Genomic DNA, 22,849 nt, shown 5'->3' on the forward strand with positions numbered 1-22,849 from the left:
TTTGTCAAAATGCAAACTGAACCTCTGGCTGATCAGCCACATGCTCCACCGGAGGACCCTCATGCCCCAGGACCTTCGAGGCCTAGGCACAGGCTCCCACCACCCAGAAGCCCCACCTACTGGGACACGGATTTCTCCGAAGAGGAAGTCGAGCCCCTGGAGGAGGGGGAACTCCCCTCGGGGACAGAGCCACACCGAACCATGAGATGCTTCTTCACAAAGGACGAGCTCCCGGACCTCGCATCCCAATGTCTAACGGAACTCGCTGTCCCGGGCCAAGGCACCTCGGGGGAACCTAGAACGAACCCCCTGCTGGAGGGCCTTCGTCAGACGTCCCGCCATTTTCCTCTTACAGGCAGCATAACAGCTAATTGACTTGGAATGCAATGCTCCGGAGTCCACATTCAAAGGGGGACGAGCCTTGTCAGCCATGTACCCCCTGGACCCAGCGACCAAGGGGCTTCTGGCATGCCCTAGAGTGGACGCCATAGTCTGCGCGGTCACTAAGCGCACTACCATCCCAGTGGAGGGAGGAGCGGCGCTCAAGGATGCACATGACCGGTGCCTGGAAGCCATCCTAAAACAGTCATTTGAAGTTGCAGCCATGGGCCTGCTGCACCGTGGTGACACGTGCCTGCTTATCACAAGCCAGGAACAACACCCCAGGAGAAGACATGGAACCAGCAGTATCATTCCTCATTGACGCTGCCTCCGATCTAGTGCGCACAGCAGCCAGAGGAGTGTCGTCCGCAGTGGCGGCCAGGAGACAACTCTGGCTTCGAAGTTGGTTGGCTGACGCCTCTTCCAAGACGCGCCTCACGAGGATGCCCTTCAAAGGATCCCTCCTGTTCGGCAGCGAACTAGAAAAACTGGCCAACAAATGGGGCAACTCCCCATTACCACGCCTGCTGGAAGACAAGACAAAGAGAAACCAGCGTCCCTTCCACAGGTCCGCCAGGGGCAGAAGCTCGCAGCGCTTCAATCCTTACAAGAGCAACTATCAAGCACCCCGCCCTAACGGCAGGAACCAGTCCTTTCGGAACAAGCACAACAAGAGGGGAACCAGCTCGGGACAGGCCCCAGCCGTGCCCCACAATGAGAATCAGCCGACCCATCAAAGGGAAGAAGCCATAGGGGGCAGACGAGCCCTATTCTACCGCAGATGGGTCGAGATAACTTCGGACAAGTGGGTCCTAGCCATCATCCGGGAGGGGTACTACCTGGATTTCCTTCGAACCCCTCCGGACAGGTTCGTGGAATCCCCCTGCCACAACCTCCTCAAGAGGGCGTCAGTAGAAGCTACTCTATCCAGACTTCTGGCCCTCGAGGCCATAACCCCGGTGCCTACACAGGAAACGAATACTGGACATTACTCCATCTACTTTGTCGTACCCAAGAAAGAGGGTACATTCAGGCCTATCCTGGACCTCAAGTCGGTCAACCGCCACCTAAGGATCCCCCGCTTCCGCATGGAAACCCTACAATCTGTCATACTGCAATACAACCAGGAGAGTTCCTCAAATCCCTGGATCTTTCAGAGGCCTACTTACACATCCCAATTCATCAGGAACACCAGCGCTACCTACGCTTCAAGGTCCTGGATCGGCACTATCCGTTCCAGGCACTACCCTTCGGGTTAGCCACAGCACCCCGGACGTTCACCAAGGTAATTGTAGTGGTGGCGGCAACACTGAGGAAGGAAGGGATCCTCGTTCACCCTTACCTAGACGATTGGCTGATCAGGGCAAAGTCACCGGAGGAAAGCCACCAAGCAACCAGCAGAGTCATAACACTACTGGAAAGCCTAGGATGGATGGTCGACACAAACAAAAGCTCCCTACAGCTCTCACAGTCGCTGGAATACCTAGGAGTCCGATTCAACACCAAGGAAGACAAGGTCAGCCTGACCCCCACAAGGAGATCAAAACTATGGAACCGGCTGCAGACCTTGCTGAGCCTTCCTCGTCCCACAGCGTGGGACTACCTGCAAGTCCCTGGGCTGATGGCATCCACACTGGAAGTGGTGCCATGGGCGCGAGCCCACATGAGGCCCCCTACAACGCTCACTTCTATCGAGGTGGAGCCCACGGTCCCAGAACTACATCGTACGTCTACCACTCCCGGGCAGAATCCGGACCCAGCTATGGTGGTGGCTGCAGACCAGCCACATGAGCTGGGGATCAAGAATATCCTCCCCAACCTGGACCCTGCTCACCACAGATACCAGTCTACACGGATGGGGAGCACACTGCGAAGAGTTAACCACCCAAGGATGGTGGAATGCAGAAGAGGCAGGATGGAACATCAACCACCTAGAAGCGCGGGCAGTCAGACTAGTCTGCCTGCAGTTCGCCCACAGACTCCGAGACAAAACGGTCAGGGTGATGTCTGACAACACCACGACTGTGGCCTACATCAACCGACAGGGCGGAACCAGAAGTCAACAGGTGTCCCTAGAAATAGACCTGATGGCGTGGGCGGAAGCAAATCTCCAGGAGATCTCCGCCGTCCACATCGCCGGGAAAGACAACATCACGGCAGACTTTCTCAGCAGGGAAAGTCTAAACCCAGGAGAATGGAAGCTGTCGTCCACAGCTTTCCAGATGATAGTGAATTGGTGGGGGACCCCAGACATGGACCTTCTAGCAAGCAGATCCAACGCTCGAGTACCCAGAGACTTCAGCCGCAGGCGGGATCCGCAGTCCAAGGGGATCGATGCCCTGGTACAGACCTGGCCACAGGGGACCCTGCTATACGCCTTCCCGCCATGGCCCTTGCTGGGCGCAATCATACACAAGATACAGCGACAGTGGACTAGTTCTTCTGGTGGCTCCAGATTGGCCAAGAAGACCCTGGTACACAGATATGAGAAGACTACTGGCAGGGAATCCACTACCTTCTCCCACACAGAGACCTACTACATCAAGGTCCGATCCTTCACGAGGACCTAGCTCAATTCTTTCTTACAGTCTGGCCATTGAGAGGACCCGCCTGAGAAAGAGCAGATACTCGGGGGCGGTAATAGTTACCCTCCTCCGAGCACGCAAGTTTACATCTCTAACTTACATAAGGATCTGGAGAGTTTTTGCGGCCTGGTGCGAAGGCCACAACGTCAAGCCACGCTCATCTAATGTTCCCGTGATCCTGGAATTCTTACAGAATGGACTACAGAAGGGTCTGTCCCTCAACTCCATCAAGGTACAAGTGGCAGCATTGTCATGCTATCGCTCCGGGAGCGAGGGCGACAGCATAGCCTCGCACCCAGATGTATCATGCTTCCTGAAAGGAGTCAAACACATCCGCCCACCACTAAAGTGGCCTGTACCTCTATGGAACCTCAACTTCGTCTTGGAGTTCCTAGCAGGATTTGCCTTCAGACCCCTCCAAGGCCTGTCCCTCCGCCTGTTAATCTTAAAGACGGTGTTCTTGCTGGCCGTGTGTTCGGCCCACCGTATCTCAGAACTACAAGCACTGTCCTGCCGTGAGCTGTTCTTCAGACTCACCCCGGGGTCCATCCAACTACGCACGGTGTCCTCCTTCCTCCCCAAAGTGGTCTCACACTTCCACCTTAACCAAACCATCTCACTACCAACGATGGGTGGCTTGAAGAATTCGGAAGAAGCCCGTAGTCTACACCACCTCAACATCGGCAGACTCCTATCCAGATTCCTGGAAATGTCGGAACCAGTACGAAAGACTTGACCACCTTTTCATCCTTCACAGCGGAAAGAGGCAAGGAGAAGCAGCCTCACTGGCAACCGTTGCCCGCTGGATCAAAGAAGTCACAAGGCGGCCTACGTAGAAGCTGGAAAACCACCACCTCTACAGGTCAAGGCCCATTCTACCAGAGCCCCGGTGGGATCCTGTCACCGGCCGAGATCTGCAGGGCGGCAACGTGGTCCTCCATCCATACCTTCTCCAGATTCTACCGTCTGGATGTGCAGGCTCAGGAGGACACGGCATTTGCAAGGGCAATTCTAAGTGGACCACGGGCAGCCTCCCACCCGGTTCGGGAGTAGCTTTTATACATCCCATTGGTCCTGAGTCCATCTTCTACACACTAGGAAATGGAGAAATTACTTACCTGATAATTTTGTTTTCCTTAGTGTAGACAGATGGACTCAGCATCCCACCCTTGGCTGCCGTTATACATGTTTTTTTGTCAATGAATCAAGGGTAAGCCATGTTTTCATCTACCTAGGGCATCCACCCTGACAGGTGTCGACGCTTTCCGGTTGAGTACACTGGCGGTCTCCAGCTATAGTCAATCAACCAGTTCAAGTTAATCAAGTTAATCAAGTTTTAAACGTTCTAACAAATTATGAAGTTATTTTTTGAGGAGAATACTGAAGAGCTGCACTTCCTGCAGGGGTATATGTACTAGGAGCTGACGTCAGATTGAAATCTGATCAGTCTCCAACTGCTAACAGGAGTACACTATACCCATTGGTCCTGAGTCCATCTGTCTACACTAAGGAAAATGAAATTATCAGGTAAGTAATTTCTCCAGTATAAATGAGAAAGCAAAACTGTCCTGGGTGAGGAGAGAGATCTTACAAGTGGTTGCACTCTATGGCTAGCAGCTGGGATATATCCTTGCAGTGTGTACTGGAATAATAGAGCAGACTAGATAGGCTGATTGGCCTTTTTCTGCTGTCGTCATTTATTTATTTATTTGTTGGTTTTTATATACCGGTGTTCGATTTACATATCACATCGGTTTACAAATAAACAGGGAAGATGATAGGGATGTATCATAAATAGTTAACTAGAAAGTATATATAGACAGCTTAAATAGAGAGCATGAATATACATACAGCATAAATAGTAATATATATATATACACACAGTACTCAACAGTGATATAAATATACAGATCTGTATAGTAATATATATATGTACAGCGTGAATAGTAGCATAACTAGAGCGGTTAGCATTGGTGTAAGTGGGGGGTGGATTTATTGTCGTGGTGGTGGGCAGGGGTTGCTTCGGTTGCATGGTTAGGGTTTGGTTTCAGGTTGATTCATGTGGGGTGTTGGAAAAGCTTTGCGGAATAACCATGTTTTAAGATTTTTCTTGAATGATTGGGTGAATGGATCTGTCATCTATTATGTTACAATGTAACGCAATATCCTTGCAGTTTTCTGGGTTTCTGGTTGCCTCAGGGCAATCATGCAATACATTTGAGAGATTCTTTGTGCTTGTAAAAAAAACTCCTATAACTGGATCATTAAATAATGTAATATAAATTTCAGTCAACATCTAGATGTATTGATCCACAAGTTAAATTGAGATGAAGTAAAAATAATTTTTTGTTTTACTGCTTGTTTGCAATAGTATCTCTTTTCTCTTACTGCTGAAGTTAACCACAAAGTTTATTAAGCTCTCTCATTTTCTTATACATTTAAAGCAAAATAAATCTTTTGATATAGTGGCTTTTATTTATTTATATCCTAAAGAGGATAATTGTATGGATTCTCAAGTGGCTTCCCAAGTCTATTGAAGGAGAAATGTTTCAGTTCAAAACACAGTACAGTTCTTGTAATTATGCATATTGCATTTCAGTTATTGCACATTGTCCTACGTAACTTGTCTGAAACCTCCAGTTGAGAAATAAGTGTTAATCTTTCTTGCAGCCCAAACCCTTCAGCCATTATTCAAGTTCTTCAGGAGGTGTCCATGTCTCGTTACATTCCTCATCCTTCCCTAGTAGTGTCTGTTACTCTGACTTCAGTGAGAACAGAAACAGGAATTGGTCTGAAAATGCCACAGCAGGTAAAAGTCCAACATTTGCATGAGGGCTTTTTTTTGCAAGTGGGAGGATTTGACTTTTTTCACTACTTTTCCTTCCAAGGATGGCTTGGGGGGGGGGGGGGAGAGATAGAGGATGGGGATGAAAGTGGTGTTTAAATTGTTCTCAGAGGCCAAGCAGGATGGAGCCCAATCTGGAACTTTGATCTCAAAGATGCTAGACTTTCAAACATGCTCAACTGAGCATGTGCAGCTGTAGTTATTACCCTGCCCCCTAGACAGAGTCCCTCAGTCTCATTTTTTCTGCAGAGCTTTGCTCTCTCCTCACAGTTTTTGTAATTGATTTTTTTTTCTAGAACTGCGGCTGTTTTTTTTTTTTTTTTCCCTACCTTAAGGTAGTTTTATTTTCTTCTTTTCCTTTTTATCTTCTTTCCACTGTCTGCCAGCTGCATGATGGGCCTTAGTCGTTATGTAGCCTGGCATAGTCTAATACTACCCCTTATTAAATAAATACTGCACTTGCAGTTTAGTATCTGTGTCTTCTCCTTGCTCTGTCTGTTTTTGTACCTTTGTCAAATGCTGGCAGGACTGACAGAATGCAGTTCATGGGAGAACTGTGTAGGCCGCTGAGCCTGGGGACTCGCCTGACTTCTACCCAGGGAGGAGTTCTAAGCCATTTCACTGATTGATCAGCATTGATGGAAGTTCGGACAGTGAAGAGATGGAGAACCACACCATTCCTGTGGAGGGGAGGGCTCATCCTCCCTACATTCAAAGGAGCTAGTCTCCATGGGCAGGAGCCCTGGACAATGTAGCCTCGCCTCCTGTTTGCCTGAGATGGCAATGCAGTCTCCTTATGAGAGAGGGTGTTATGAGAGAGGGTGTGCAGGAACCTGGGAAAGCAGTTTGCTGCTGCACCTTCAGTGCCATGCCCAGTAACTGCCGCCCATGCACATATGTGACCAGTGCACCGATGATCTGACACATCTGTCAGGACCACATCGGGGACCAGGACTGGCATTGAGTGCCATGGTAATTCTTGATGCCGCCAAGCTGCCAGAGCACCCTCGATGGTATTGAGGTGCTTGACTGCCCTCAAATCCTTAAGGGCCACCTGGGCGCTATCGAACACCATGCACGCTTCAAGCACGCTGACTGGGCCTTCTGTGCCGTAAGCGTCTGCGGGCACCATAGAGTCTCGATGCACCGGAGGTACGGCATCTACCTTATGTCATCGAGCACCTTGGTCTTGATGTGGCAGAGTAGAAGTACTGACCTCTACTGTCGGGGACCAGGATGGCCATCAAGCACCATAGTCCCTCTCAACACCATTGGAACCGCCCACAAGACCATTGATGCTCTAGATCCCATCAAGGTGTGGGCGTAGCCGCCCTTGATGCCATCTGTGTGTGGCCTCGATGCTGTGGCTGCCCTCGATGCCATCAGGATGCGTGGTCTTGATGTCGTGGCCACCTTCTATGCCATCACTGTGTGGAGCTGCCTTGATGTCATCGAGGCGGGGGGCCACCAAGGAGGCATCAGGCATGTTGGCCAGCGATGCCATTCATTGCCACTTTCGACGATGACTAGCACCAACAACAAGGCACTGGGATCACCATTGAGAGCCCCCTGGTCACCCTCGAGACTATCGACCGCCAGGGCTCCTGAGAGCCCTTAAGTGCCATTGAAGCCCTCGGGTGACAGGGATTTGGGGCCTTGGACCAAACTTGGTGCTATCAAGCACTGGGGTCATGATCTACCTAAGGCATCCTGGAGTGCCAAGGCACCCAGGCGCAGTTGTCCTGTGCCTTCAAGGCTCCTTTCTAGTGTCCAGACAGGGCACCAAGGAGCATCATGCTGTCCCATCACTGTCTTTTATGGCTGCTGGTCACCATGGATGCTGATGATCTCAGAGGCCCTGAACCGCTGGGATTGGAGGGCATCAGAAGCCCGCCTGGCTTCATGCACCAGTGGCGCTAATGTGCGCTAGGTTTATGTCAAGGTTATTGTCAGCCATAGCCACTGGCGAGGGACAATGCCATTGAACTCGCAGTATCTATGCCTTCGGATGTATAGATGAGCCGAAGGGAACAGTCGGCACCAAGCAGTCATCGGTTCCTTTAGACACCAATGAGACATGTTGGGGCTGCAGAGCTTCTGCCTGCAGATGCTCCGGCATCCTCAGTACTGCCGGTCCATCGATGCCTCCAGGCACCAAGGTCTCTATAGATGCTGCCAGGCTGTCCATGGCCACCTGGTGTGCTGGGGATGGCACTATATGCCATTGAACTAGTTAAGACATGGTCAAGCATCATTTGAAGTCCTGGGTGCAGCATTGTTTAATACCACTGATGCAATCTATTGTTGGTGAGCGTGAGAGCTCTATGGGCCCCATGGGCGCTGTCACTACAGTGGACACCAGTGGACATGGTCGGATGCTGCAGGACACTACTGCAGACACCATGGACTTCGCTGCTGCTGTTCCATGAGAGTAACGTGGTGAGCCATTCCCAACACAATTTCAAGGGCTGTGTTCAGCCTCTTGGAGCGTTATCAAGTACTGGGGGTACCATGGAGGCGATGTCATAGATTGCCACCCACCACCACGCCATAATGGGAGCCCCAGTGGTACTGGGGATGCTGTCACACTGTTTCTATTTACTCCATTGGGAGTAAGTGCAACATGGTGCAACATGAGCAGTCAGGTACGGTAGGGGTCATCTACTCCAAGCGCCTCAGCATTGGCAGGTGGTATTCTGTCTCTGTGCAGTACACAGCCATGACTGGGTTCTGCCATCATCACGTCAAGGTGTCAGCCTCCTTGTCTGTTCTGCACCATAGGATGCTAGGGAGCACTGATGAGGAAGGCACCATTACACTCTCGGTGATTGCTTTTTGGCAGCGCACAGCCACTGACTCTTAACAGGTGGTGCTCGGTCCTTGCTGTACCATAGGATTCTATCCACCAGCATGGCGAGTGGTTTGTAGGTGTGCCACCATCCATAGTTTGGGATACTACTGTATGAGTACTGGTCGGCATGCTTTTACAGCGGAGGGCATTATTATTCCAGTTCCTCTCTACTGTATGGGTGTGGGTGTGTTTCCCTTGAGGCGAGCACAACAGGGTGTACACCGCAGCTACAAGCCTGACTTAAGGCTGTGTTCCTGGTTGTACCCCTATGGGAGTGGATACCAGGAGGGTAGTGTCAGGAGTCTTCCCTTTCCTCAGAAGAGGACTATGTCTTTCGACCCCTCCTGTGTTTGGCTTCCCCACAAAGGGGATTTCTCTGTGGTTCCATCCTTGCAGGTTTATCGCCGAACTGGGGCTTTAGTTCTTTTGAATCTATGCAACTCCTTGAAGGACAGGACTGGGGGACAACAGCAGCAGTCATTGGACTGTTTTTGCTGGGTCCCTAAGTTGATTACCAATGTGGCCTATCCAATCTGAGTGTGGCTGCAAGTGGCAGATTTGGTTGCTTCTGAATCTCAGCGATCACTGATTATAACCCAACTCTCACCTGGACAGTTGGAAGGTTTTTCAGGATCAGGAAGCCTCAATTCCCATTGTTTTCCTGTCCCTTCAGAAAGGGGAGATACAACTAGGTTTCTAGGGCGATCTTTATGGGTCCCCCTTGGATGCCTGTTGTCAACCCCTGCAATAGCTATCCCTCATTCTCAGTTTCCTGGAGAAGGGATAAAACTGCTTCTGACTGGCAGTCGCTCTCTCTTTCTTGTGTGATCCAAGAGCCGGTCAGGCAGTAGCGCTCTCCTTAGGTCGTCCTAAGGCACAGCATGTCTGTTTTGCGATGAAGCCATTCCAAATGCGGTTTCCCTGTCGTGTTTATTTATTTATTTATTATTTATACAGACATTCGATCTGAATTGAGATATCACACCGGTTTACATTCAGGTACTGTAGGTACTAGGAGTCTCCTCTTTGGTGTAGCTCCCCGTTGAAGTTTAGGGGTTTCTCCCATCCGGGAGTCACCTTTGATACCTGCTGAGCTCAATGGGTGTTTTTTGTGGAGGACCACTATTGCCAGTCATTCTCACCTGTGGGACCTTACCTCAGTGAGGAGAGTTATAGTCCATATAATTGGCAAGTATGCCTTTCAACCTTTTTCCATATCCGTGACAAAAGGTTGAAAGGCAACCCTAACCCTCTAGGAAAACATAAGAACATGCCATACTGGGTCAGACCAAGGTTCCATCAAGCCCAGCATCCTGTTTTCAACAGTGGCTAATCCAGGCCATAAGAACCTGGCAAGTACCCAGGTTACAGGTTATAAACATATGTCTTTGAAATGCTCCTTTTGTCTCTAAATGTTTCCCTAGTTTACTATCTATACATCCGTCTACCTATGCTTTCATTATTTGAGTGTCAAACCTGTACACAGTTACGTAATAGTGATTTTCACATGGCATGATAGTATATAAAACACACAAATAAAATAGCTGAGGGATTTGGGGGACAAGGGACCCTGCAACATAGATGCTACTCTTGGGTTGCAGTGGCTTGCAAGCTGCACTTCCCCATTTTAGGGATAACCCTGTCTGCAGACAGGAGAATCCTGGTTCATGCACCGGTTGTTCCATTTACTGGACCATGTGCTTCCTTGGGGGAAGTATATGTAATCATGGCTGAGGTATTAATACCTAAGTCAGATTGATGGGCAGTCTGTTCCGAGATCACACTGACCCTGCCCTGGTACCCTTAGGGTTTCTAGACAGGTGAAGAAATCCTGTTCTACAGGGGTTTGCACTTGTGGCACCCCAGCTTCCTGTCTCTTGGAGTGTTTCTGGGTTTCTTCCTGGGGGATTCACTCTGAGATTCAGCTGTCCCAAGCAGTCTGAAGGTGCTATCTCATGGGTAACTTCCTACTGGAATCAACATAACATAAGTTGCCATACTGGGTCAGACTGAGGGTCCATCAAGCCCAGCATCCTGTTTCCATCAGTGGCCAATCCAGGTTAGAAGTACCCAAATATTAAGTAGATCCCATGCTACTAATACCAGTAATAGGAATGGCTATTCCCTAAGTCAACTTGATTAATAGCAATTAATGGACTTCTCCAGAAACTTAACCAAACATCTTTTTTTAAACCCAGCTACACCAACTGCCCTAACCAACACATCTTCTGGCAACAAATTACAGAGCTTAATTGTGTGTTGAGTGAAAAAATTTTCTCCAATTTGTTTTAAAAGTGCTACTTGCCAACTTCAAGGAGTGCCCCCCTAGTCCTTCTATTATCCGATAGAGTAAATAACTGATTCACATTTACCCGTTTTAGACCTCTCATGATTTTATAGACCTTTATCATATCCCCCCCTCAACCATCGAAACAGCCCTAACTTATTTAGCCTTTCCATCCACTTTATTATTTTAGTCAATCTTCTCTGTACCTTCTCCAGTGCAACTCTTATCTTTTTTTCAGATGCAGTGACCAGAATTGTACACAGTATTCAAGGTGTGGTCTCACTCCAAGCGAATAACTCAGCAGTGAGTTTTTCGCTTGGGGTTGAGTTATACAACCTAGCAACTTGTCTTACCCCTGCAGTCCTCCTTCTGCCTCTTGTGTTCTTCACTGTTTCCAAATTCCAGTTGGAATGTCGAGGGAAGGGGAAGAAAAGCTAGGGCATGTATGGTATATCATGATGTATACTTGCTGGGAAAGATACACCACTTTTTCTCTATATTTTTGCCAAGTTCTGGCCAGTATTGCCTTTAGCTTTTTTCACTTCACTGGATTGTCCAAAGTGCCTTCCTGCACACCTGAACTATCCTGTAGACAGGATGGATAGCCCTGCTCTTGAGAGGGAGCAGTGTAGATAAGCTTCAGGCCTAACTTATCTTCCTTCTTGGGGGTTTGGGTTAGCGATCCCATTCAGGGATTGCCTTTCATCCCCTGAAACTCTTGATGCTGTCCAGTGTGGGCAGCTATGGTTGGTACTTTGGCACATAGGGTCTGTCACTGACCCTGCTGTTGTTGCTGATTATTCTTTGAGCGTTGCTTGGATTTTTTTTTACCATTGTGCCTATTAGCCAACCATGGGGCACACTTCTGCAGATGCATTCTGTCCTTTAGATGCCAGTGGTCAGAATTTCTTTTTGGAGAGCTCTTGGGCCTCAGTTGGTTTTTCGGTTGTCTTGTAACACCAAAGGAAACTATGCAATCTTCCTCGTTCGTCTCTTGTTTACATCTCTAGACTTTTTCCTGTATCCAGGGGGCTCTAGACCTACTATCGTCAGGGTTTACTGATCCGAAACCCTGCTTGTAATGTTTTCCGAGATGTGGAGTATGTTTCTTGCTGGCATTCGCATCACTTACCTGCCTTAGGTTTTATATGGTTTTCTCTTTTGTAGAGCCCATCTCGTTTCTCGCCTGTGAAGCAGCTAATCCCTTTGTGGATTAGCTGCCTCACAGGCAAAAGGGAGAGAGGTGGTGCATTTAGCATTGTGCGGTTTTCCTCGTTTTGTCCTGCTCGGACAGCCTATAGCTTGGGAATCACCGATATGTGAGGACTACCATCCTGCTTGTCCTTGGAGAAAGCAGAGTTGCTTTTCTGATGACAGCAGGATGTTAGACCTCACAAAAACCCACCCACCTCCTCTTGGAGTTGGTTGAGCTTTATCATGGACTGAGGGACTCTGCCTAGGGGGCAAGTAAGCTGCACATTCTTAGTATGGCATGTTTAAAAGTTCTAGAATCTTTTAGATCAAAGTTCTAGACCGGGCTACATCCAATGATGTCACCCATGTATGAGGACTAACATCCTGCTGTCCTCTGAGAACAGCTGTTACAATGCTGCTTTGTTTTATTGTGTATGCTGCCTTGGTCCTTGGTTGCCCAGGCAGGACATCAAAATACATTTTCCAAGTGGTGTGTGCATCTCCTGCAACGTGCATAAAAGAACACACATGCATTTAATGTCAGATTAGCAGCTCAATTGCATATCTACTTTAGCCCAAGTGGTCAGGAAAATACAAGTCACTTCCTGCTCCTTTTGTGTGAAATGAACACAAGTAGGGACCTTCGTTTTCAAGTTTCATTTTATTTTTCCTGATAATTAACTGTGTTTATTATAAGGAACAAAGATGGGAGAAAATTGGTGGAAAAAAGGCTCATTTTCTACTGGTTTTTGCTCCATTTTTTTTCTTATAACAAGCACTGATAAATTCCCAGGAAAAATAAAGTGAAAATGAAGGTCCCTAAAAAAAATAAAATAAAAAATAGTAGTTTCAAATGAGCAAATATGTGCCTGATCCATTCAATTTGCTGTAGTGTGCCACCTTTACAATGACATTGCCTACTATAAATTTGCAGAAACATGGCATTGCAGTTCTTTGTCTGAAAAATTACATCATGCAATAGGAGGAAGCAGGGTCAGCACCATCACTGGGTCATCTCACTTCATTCAACTGATCCCCCTGACCCACACAGCTCCTCATTCCAGAAGCAGCTCTAAAACAAAATACCTGGTGACCTCTCTTCTGAACTTTTTTCAGATTCTATTGTAATGGAATATGGTAGAATTTAAAAAAACAAACAAAACACCAGGAAGCATAGCCTGGCTCCCATGATTTTCCACATTTCTCCCTACCTATAGGAAGTAAGACCTATTTGATAAAGAGACCCAAAAATTATTCCTGCTCTGAGAAGGCATAGATACATTCAGAGTGGAGGGCTTTAAGAGGTGAATAAATGCCGCATCAGTCTGTGGGTAAATAACACCTGCAATATTGGGGACAGAATGAAAATAGTGGAGTATCTATGGTGGCTTCACCTTCTGCACATCCCAAATGTCTTTTTGCCAAGATGATCAATTCACTGTAGTCACACAAGTGGGTCATATGACCACACTGCAGAGCTTTCTGGAATGGCCTAAAGGCCTTTATTGCAGCCACACTACTCCCCGCCTGAGTTGGATTTATCTATTTTCTTAGGCAGGTTTATTGGCTTAATAGTCTTTTGCTTGATTTGGTACTGGTTTAACTTGCCCTTAGAACGTCATTTAGAAAGCTGGAGGCAAGTTGCATCGTATCTTTATATGACAAGGTTTATTTTGCTATATCTGTTTTTCTCACCATGTCAGACACGCAGACTGGCAGCTTCAAGTTCTGCCTCAGATGTAAACAGATAATGTCTAGCACTGACCTAATAAGGTTTTCTACAAATGTTTGGGCCATGGTGCCTTGGACTGCTATATCTGCCCATGGATGTTGCCCTCTAGAGATCTGGGCTCAGAAATACAGGCTCCTCACTATCTTGCTGACAAAAAAACATTCTAGCTCCACAGAGCTAGTGCTGAAAACTCGACACATGGAGCACTGGTGCCAAGGCCATGCTAAATGGACCCGTGACCTGATCAGCTCCTCAATTCAAACATAGTCCCAGTAGCTGAGACAAGGCTGGTTCTCCCTGCTCATGATGAGACTAGTTCTTGAGCACAAAAACTGAGAGGGCCAACATAAGTAGAAGCTCCAAGAACATGAATGTGCAGGAGGTTCTAAAACAATCATGCCTGAAGGTGAACCTGGCCTCACATGCCATGGTGGTGCTGCATCAGTCTCCAAAGAGGCCAGTCATAGAAACATAGAAACATAGAAATGACGGCAGAAGAAGACCAAATGGCCCATCCAGTCTGCCCAGCAAGCCCCACACACATCTTCTCCCACACTTATCTGCTTCTCTTAGCTCTTGGTTCTATTTCCCTTCCACCCCCACCCTTAATGCAGAGAGCAGTGACGGAGCTGCATCCAAGTGAAATATCTAGCTTGATTCGTTAGGGGTAGCAGCCGCCGCAACAAGCAAGCCGCACCCATGCTTATTTGTTTTACCCAGACTATGTTATTAGCCCTTATTGGTTGTTTTTCTTCTCCCCTGCCGTTGAAGCAGGGAGCTATGCTGGATATGTGTGACATATAAGTCTTCTCCCATGCCGTTGAAGCAGAGAGCCATGCTGGATGTGCATCGAAAGTGAAGTATCAGGCACATTTGGTTTGGGGTAGTAACCGCCGTAACAAGCCAGCTACTCCCCGCTTTGTGATTGCGAACCCTCTTTTCTTCTCCCCTGCCGTTGAAGCAGAGAGCTCTGCTGGATGTGTGAAGTATCAGTTTTTCTTCTCCCCTGCCGTTGAATCAGAGAACTTTGCTGTATATGCATTGAAAGTGAAGTATAGTCAAAAGACTATGGCACTGACCTCTGAAGAGTTGTGGAGGATATCTTATTCCCTGCCAAGCCAACTGTGGTACTGTCATCTGCAATTTTTGAGATGGAATTGGAAAGGAGGATTGAGGAGATGTACACTCAGCACAAACAAGCATGCTGAAGTTCAAACATCAGAGAGTTTAACTTTTCTTGATACATTGAGCAGTCTGCCCCTCGGAGCCTCATCCATGGCACCAAATATGTTCTTGCCACAATAGTTTTGACACTGTCCACACTAAGTCAAACCCAGGAGGTTTCAGAGCAGGGAGCCTATCTTGTCCCTTGTGCTAACCAACTCCCAATGTCCGAGGAGACAACCTTTGGCGTCATAGATCTTTATCTCCAAGGTCAGTGCTGCCTTAGACTTCTGTTTACTATATTTTTCTGAATCTGAGTTAGAAGAATCCTTCGGCTCTGTTTACTTGTATGAAGAGTTTTTTTCCAAAGATATTACTTTTCTCAAGGCCATCTCTGCCTCAGGTGGAGAATAGAGACATCCTGAAGATCTTTCCATCCCCTCTTTTTTCACAAAATGGTTGTCCATTCCATTTATGTTGCAGGTTGAGGATGACCCTAGAGCTCTTGGTCTCCTCAAATACCAAAGAGTTGATAACAGCACTTATCCACCCTCACTTTCAGGATATATGGAACAGGATATGGAAACACCACACATCCTGCATCATTTTGGTAAGAAGGTGGACACCAGGTACCATGTTCAGACAGCTGAGAGATTCAGCAGGCCCCAATTGTCAACAGTGTGTGGTTGTCAAATTCCCCCTTGAAAGCATTAGGAAATCTAGAACTTGTGCCTCACTTGCCCTGGGATGTGAATCTCATCCTGGGTTTTTTTGTTTTTTTTGGAGGAAGCATTATTAGAGCACTATGTTCCAGACCTGTTTAGCATACTACTAGATGTATATGTTGCAGTATTTGTGCACCATTTTAGGAAAGGGCCAAGAAATTCACCCAGTTTCCCCCTCAACAGGAACAGGCAGAATTCCTCAACATATTTATTTATTTATTTAACATTTTTTCTATACCGTCGTTTGGTGGGAACAGTCACAACGGTTTACATCAAGGCACATAAAATGAGGCTAACGTATCTTAAGTTACATAGGTGCCATTTTAGGGTCGGTAACATAGTTTGTAAATGATATAAATTGGTAAGTGTACTGAGTCATTTCCGATTCACATTCTTATAGTTTAGGATACAAGATTACCTTTATCATTGTACTTTCATCCTTTTGCTGAGCTTTAAAAGAATGAAACTTAGTCTGATTAAAATTACACACATTGGTTTTGGTTATGTGTTTGTTGTTCAAATGTTCGTACCTGCTTTCCCTTGAGTACTATTCACCTTTCTGTTTTTGGTAAGCTAGTTTAAAAAGCCAGGTTTTTAGATTTTTTCTGAAGGCTTTGATGTTGCTTTGTAGTCTCAACTCTGTGGGCATGGTGTTCCAAAGTATGGGTCCTGCCAAGGATAGAGCTCTTTCTCTTACTTTTGTGAGTCTGGCTGTTTTGACTGATGGAATAGTGAGGAGTGCTTTGTTGGCAGATCTCAGATTCCTATTTGGGACATGTACACGAAGGGTTGTGTTCAGCCAGTCTGCTTTTTCATTGTGTATTAATTTATGTATAATGCATAGTGTTTTGTACTGAATTCTTTGTTCAATGGGTAGCCAGTGTAATTCGGCTAGTGTTTCCGTGATGTGGTCTCTTTTGCTTTTGCCGGTTAAAATTCTAGCAGCTGAGTTTTGTAGTATCTGTAGTGGTCTTAGTGACGTGTATGGTAGGCCTAGCATCAGGGCGTTACAGTAATCAGTACTAGCAAAGATCAGCACCTGGAGTACTGATCGGAAGTTGGCGGTTGTTAGAAGAGGTTTAAGTCTTTTCAGCACCATTAGTTTGGCGTATCCTTCCTTAACTTTTAGAGAGACGTGTTGTTGTAAGCTTAGTTCTGTGTCAATTACGCCTAGGTTCCGTATTTTATCTGCAAACTCTATTTTTTGGTTGTTATTGAGTATAATTGGGTTTTGAATGATCTCCGTTCTTTTTCGTTCTAAATGTATAAATTCTGTTTTCTCAATATTAATTACTAGCTCCATTTGGTTTAGCAGTTGTTTTATGATATCCAGATACATATTTGCTATTTTTAATGTTTTTTCGATTGTGTCGTCAATGGGTAGAATTAACTGGATATCGTCAGCGTATATGTAATGTGTGATGCCCAGACCCGCCAGTAGGTGGCATAGGGGTAAGAGATATATGTTGAATAGTATGGCTGATAGGGCAGATCCCTGTGGTACTCCTGTTTGAAGGTTTATCTTTTCTGACATTACTTCTTTGATTTGTACTTGAAAATATCTGTTACTTACTGGAGACTGGGGAGTACCAAAACACTTGGTTTATATGAACTTTGCTTTTGAGATGGCATCTGCTAGGAAGAGTGCTTGCATGCTGCAGAGAAGGTTAGAGGACATGCTATGTAGTGGAGTTAATCTTTTCGTAAATACGGCTAGAAGCAGTTAATCTTATGAAAGATCATCGCAACACACTGCAGACTCTATCCACCCTCCATATCCCAGAGGTTCTGCAGTGAATCTCACATAAGTAATTTTTATGCAAAATAAATGCTTTCGAGGCACTACTTGTTCCAAACAGAGCTCTAAGTTTTACCAGTAGAAGCAGAGAAGCTCTAAGCCCCACACAACCACCCAATTAAACCCAGGGAGGGGGTTTTGTCTGAATCCAGAGCGATAACAATATTCCAGTCTCAATTCCAGATCATCTCCCTGTAGGACAGAGGTTATAGTTTTTCATAAATCAACCCATTGTAATTCAGATAGTTGGATAATACGGGACAGTTACAGATTGTTTGTTGGAAATCCCTCCAAATGGACCTCCAGCAGAGTTTTAATGCTCATTGAGCACCAGGACCTGCTTAGGTTGGCAATATCCTCTTTCAGGCCAGAGTAGTCAAACCTGTCCATCTGCAGGAGAGAGGACAAGAACTTTACTTCAGGTACTTTCTGGTCCACAAGAACACTGGAAGGTTTCATCTCACTCTAGCCCTATGGACCTTGAATAAATTTCTGAAAAAGGAAAAGTTAAAGATGCGCTCTATAATTTCACTTCTAAGCAAAGGAAACTTTGTTCTGAAGAAAGATTATACACACAGATTCATCCCAGTCACACAGTTTTTCAGGACACAGTACTTTCACTACCATATACTACCTTTTTTTTTTTTTTTACTTTTCCAGACAAAAAAACAACTCAGGAAATCTAGTACACATACCACATTATACAAGTCAAAAACAACCAATAAATAAAATAACATTGATAGTGATATTCATAGAACCTTAGTGCACAGTTCAGAGGGGGAGTATAATAAACATAGATATAAAAGAAAAGAAAATTACATAAAGGAAATCTGTGAAATAAACTGGATTAATATAAACCAGTTTTTTGACACTTCCATTGGTCTTCCATTGGTTGAACTGGTTATACTTTTGGCTTCAAGAAAAAAATCTTAACTCATACTGCTTTTTTAATCTAACCTCAGCACTGTGAGTATTCACAAAATATCTTGCAGTTATCGTGGCATACCTGCACAAATTTGAGATTCATTTGTTTCCCTGCCTGGACAATTACCTGATCAAGAAGCACATCTTAAATAGGAACAGACTTAATCTATGTGGATCTCCATCTGGGTGTTGCAATCACTAGAGTCCATCAGTTCTCCCAATTCCAACTGGGGCCTGACAACTAAATTGTAATTCATAGGTATATAGCTAAACCTGACTCAAGATTTGCCCTACTCCGAACCAACAATGCTAATGACGTGGCTGTGGTGGGGAGGGGTAGTTGAGTCCACAGACATTGGCTTGGTCCACATTGAGAATGCCACGCCTAATGGCTTTCTTGGTTCATTTAACTATGGCATGCCTTCTCAAGTGGGAGAAATTCAATTAAAGTTCTGGTGGAAACAAGCCACCCAGGCATTTTGAGAGAAAATCTATGACCTGTAAGAACTTATGGATGACTACTTTTGGTGGCTCTCCATTTCAGTTTCACCTTGGGCTTACATTCATTTCTCATCAAATTGTCCTTACCAGAGATGTAGTCAAACTAGGCAAAAGAACTCACCTGAACAGGCTTCACACCTCCAGGGTCCCTGGCGTTTCTAGGAAAAATTGCACATCAGGCTTCTAGAGTTACAGAAAGTACTGAATGCTCTAAAGACTTCCATATATCAGGTTCCCAACAATATTGGCCTTGTACAAAACAGAATATGACCATTTAATTTTCTATCTGAAAAACTGGGAAGAATAGCTATCCCCCAATCCTGTGTTGAGAGACTATCACGGTATTGAACTGAGCCATTGTACATAGGAATGACCCAAAAAGCTATGTACCTGGGAGTATAATGAAATATATATATACTGTTAGAGATGGTGTATCTGTACCCCAACGACTGTTCCTTGGAACAGGTTGAAGCAAACAGGACCTTTCTCAAATAGAGCCTATCTGAAGTAGATTTGTTTGCAACAGCCCTAAACAGAAAGGTACCAGTATGCTTTACGAGTAGATCAGAATACAGGCTAGAGCAAATGTTTTCTTATTTCTTTGGAGGACAGATCTTCAAACATGTATCTTCTAATACTTCTGATAGCCAAAACCTTAAATAGAGGTAAGGACTGAGGAACTATGATCTTTTAGTCAAGACAGATTGGTTTCCACTTCTTTGGGCATTATCCCACACAAAAACTGTGTAAGTACTTCCGCATCTTTCAGTCTTGCTTCAAAAGCAGCTCTTTTGGTCATCTCAGTGTAATTAGTACTTATCACATCCGTGCAGAAGGAAATCTCATTTCTATAAAACCTCTAGTCAGATTCATGTGGGGTTTAGTTCATTTGAAACCTCCAATTAAGACTTCCCCAATATCATGGATCATCAACATCGGTCTACCCAATTGATGAAGGCCTTCTTTGAGCCACTTGACTCTTGTGAGTTAAAGTACCTGATCTGGAAGCTTGCTTTTTCCGGTGACAGTTACTTCAGGCTACAGGGTCATTGAGCTTGAGGTCCTAGTGATATATCTACTTAAACTAGATTTTATTACAGTAGCATGGTGCTTCATGCACCTCCTAAGAACCTGCTTGAACTGGTATCATATTCACCCTAATCAGTCAGTCCTACCAGCTCTTGGCCACATGTCCATGAAAGTGAAAAGGTCCTGCACTCCCTGGATTACAATAGAGCTATTGCTTTCTACCTGATGCAGATTGAAGCCGACAAAGTCCACCCAGCTTTTTGTTTCTTTTTAGCCCAATAAACCTGAAAGTATGGTGACAACATGCATCTTCTCTTATGCCCAGGCAAGACTGAGCTTAGAAGGACATATCAAGGGCCACAATGTTAAGATCATGGTAAAATTGGCTGCTAATCTAAGGTCTGCCTCAATTGAAGCAGTAACACGACATTTAGACCACATATTAACATTTCATTACTGTCTAGACATGACATCTGGCGGGATAGTCGATTGAACAGTCTGTCTCCCCCACAATCCATTTTAGCTATAGAGCCCGACCATCCCTTCCAAGGCTAATTCTTATGATTCTGGGTTTTTCTTGTTTAAAAAATAAAATAAAAAAGGTTTTTCCTCACAAAAATCTTTACTTCTTAAAGGACAACCTTTAACTACAGGATCCCACTTGTGTGACTGGTGATCTTGCTTGTCAGACAGAGCAGAGCTGCTTACCTGTAGCAGCTGTTCTCTGAAAACAGATCATGAGTCACACAAAGCCATCTTCCTCCTACTCTGTTCTGCCTTCAGTCGAAGCTATATTAATAAACAATGCTATGGAACCTGCCACAAATGTACATAGAAGGGCTTTTGCCTTTCCCGAAGTTTAAGTCCATTTAGTGTTCGTATATAGTCACATGACCCACTTGTGTTACTAACTGCTGTTTTCATAGAGCACCTATTGCAGGTAAGCAACTTTACTTTCCTGCCATACCGAAGAGATACTCACCTCCTGAAATGAACCTTATTCTGGCGGTCAGTATTTGGCAAACTCTGAATATCTGGTGCTATTTACCAAGTAAAGGCTCAAAATACTGGGCAAATTGACCCCTAAGCTTATTAGTAGGGATTTTTGTGATGGATAAGTTATTGTGTTATGGGGCATTGTGTAGCCATTTCACTGGAGCAATGCATGTGGTCCACATTGCTCTATATTAAATATACTGCTATTCCTCATGTAAAAAAAAAAAAAAAAAAAGAGATGAGGGAGAGGTGAGAGTGGGGGCAAAAGCAGTGGGAGCAATTTTGAGGGAGAGTCTGAAAGACTAAAGGTGAGAGAAATGAGACCAAGAACAGGGTTTGAGGGCGAGACCAGGGGGTGAAGTGAGAGAATAAAGGGAGGGTAAAACTGGTGAGAACTAAGGACAAACAAACATGAGTGATACCTGATGAAGTAATGAAATGCAGGTTTCCATATTTTGTTACAGTACTGGGCCCCACTCTAAAGATGGCTCTGAGCTCCAGAATCGATTGGTTACATAATTTGGGAACATCCAAGTTTGAATCTTAGAACCTTGCTTGCCGTCTTCTTTATGTAAGGCCCCCACGTTTCATGTTATACAAGGCAAAAAGCATGTGAAGTTAGTTGTTGAGAAGGTACCAGATATCAAAGTTTTTTTTAAATATTTGTGTGCTCCAAGTCCTGCTGATTTACAAAGTGTATGCCTGAGAACAGAATGAACTATGAAACTTTTAAACTATGGATAAGTAGCACTACTCTGTTTCTTTTGTGCTTTTCTCAGGCTTGTGATGCTGAAAGTATCATGTTGAACCTAGCAGGGCAGTTAATTATGTTGCAGAGGGATCGGTCTGGTCCTCAGATACGAGAGAAAGACAGCAGTACTAACCAGCGGAAGCTTGTGAGTACAAGGGTATTTGCAATTATTTAATTATTGAATGATTTTGCCTAAAATAGTTTCATAAATAAAATTTTAAAAATTATAGAGCGCTTTGGGTACAGAAAGGCTAGATTATGTTGTAAAAAGAGCTCCTCTACCTCAGTAATGCCAATATAAATGTTATTCCTTCATCAGAGAAACCTGTTGCTAACTTTAATCTTGGTGTGTAGTAAATCATAACTATTTTCACTATTAACATCCATTTTCTTTTGATATCCATCTATATCAAGCCTCTGGCTACCTGAGAGAACACCTGCAGGCCAATGCAATACCATGCGCGCAGGCTAGTGCACAGGTTAACCCACGATTGGACACGTGTTTTGGACACATGTCCATAACCCTTGATGCAGTAAGGAGATATGCACGTCCAAACCAGCACATAGCTAAATGTAAATGCCATGTTGATGAGGCTGTTAGCTAGTACCCCCTTATGTAAAAAAAATAACCGCCCAACGCGTACATTTTAACCCTCAAAAAATAACACCAGCCCTGGAGCTGGCATTGTATTGAGGAGCCCCAAAAGTTTAACAGAAAACCAGAAAATACTGCTTTTCTGTGGTTCCTCCGACTTAATATTGTGCCGATATTAAGTCGGAGGAACTACAGAAATCAGCAACATGAAGAAAAAATTAGAAAAAGTCTTAACGGCAGTCATGTTAAGAAAATGGACACTCAATTTATGAGCGGCCGTTTTCCTCATCTGTGCACAGCCACTTCTCCTGGGCGCCCGATGCCGAGAAGGTGCTAGGGACGCACAATTTCCCCTAACACCTCTAACGTAGCTGCTCATTAACGTACTACATCGAACGCCTGGGTGCAGTTAGGAAAGCAGGTGCTCAATCATGAATGCCCGTTTTTCCAGCGTGGATATTGCATCAGCCTTATCGTTTTCCACTGACATT

General features: G+C 45.3%; 1 protein-coding gene across 2 annotated transcripts in view; it reads left to right on the forward strand.

The window, feature by feature from the left end:
• The window catches only part of RIC1 (RIC1 homolog, RAB6A GEF complex partner 1), a 312,556-nt gene that overhangs the window by 230,182 nt on the left and 59,525 nt on the right, over positions 1-22,849 (forward strand). For both annotated transcript variants that reach the window (XM_029613872.1, XM_029613883.1), the window contains exons 17-18: positions 5,637-5,775; positions 21,792-21,908. In XM_029613872.1, the coding sequence (XP_029469732.1) occupies positions 5,637-5,775; positions 21,792-21,908 (256 nt within the window). The remainder of the gene's footprint in view (positions 1-5,636; positions 5,776-21,791; positions 21,909-22,849) is intronic.

Source organism: Rhinatrema bivittatum, chromosome 1 (assembly GCF_901001135.1).
Source record: "Rhinatrema bivittatum chromosome 1, aRhiBiv1.1, whole genome shotgun sequence".
Lineage (NCBI taxonomy): Eukaryota > Metazoa > Chordata > Amphibia > Gymnophiona > Rhinatrematidae > Rhinatrema > Rhinatrema bivittatum.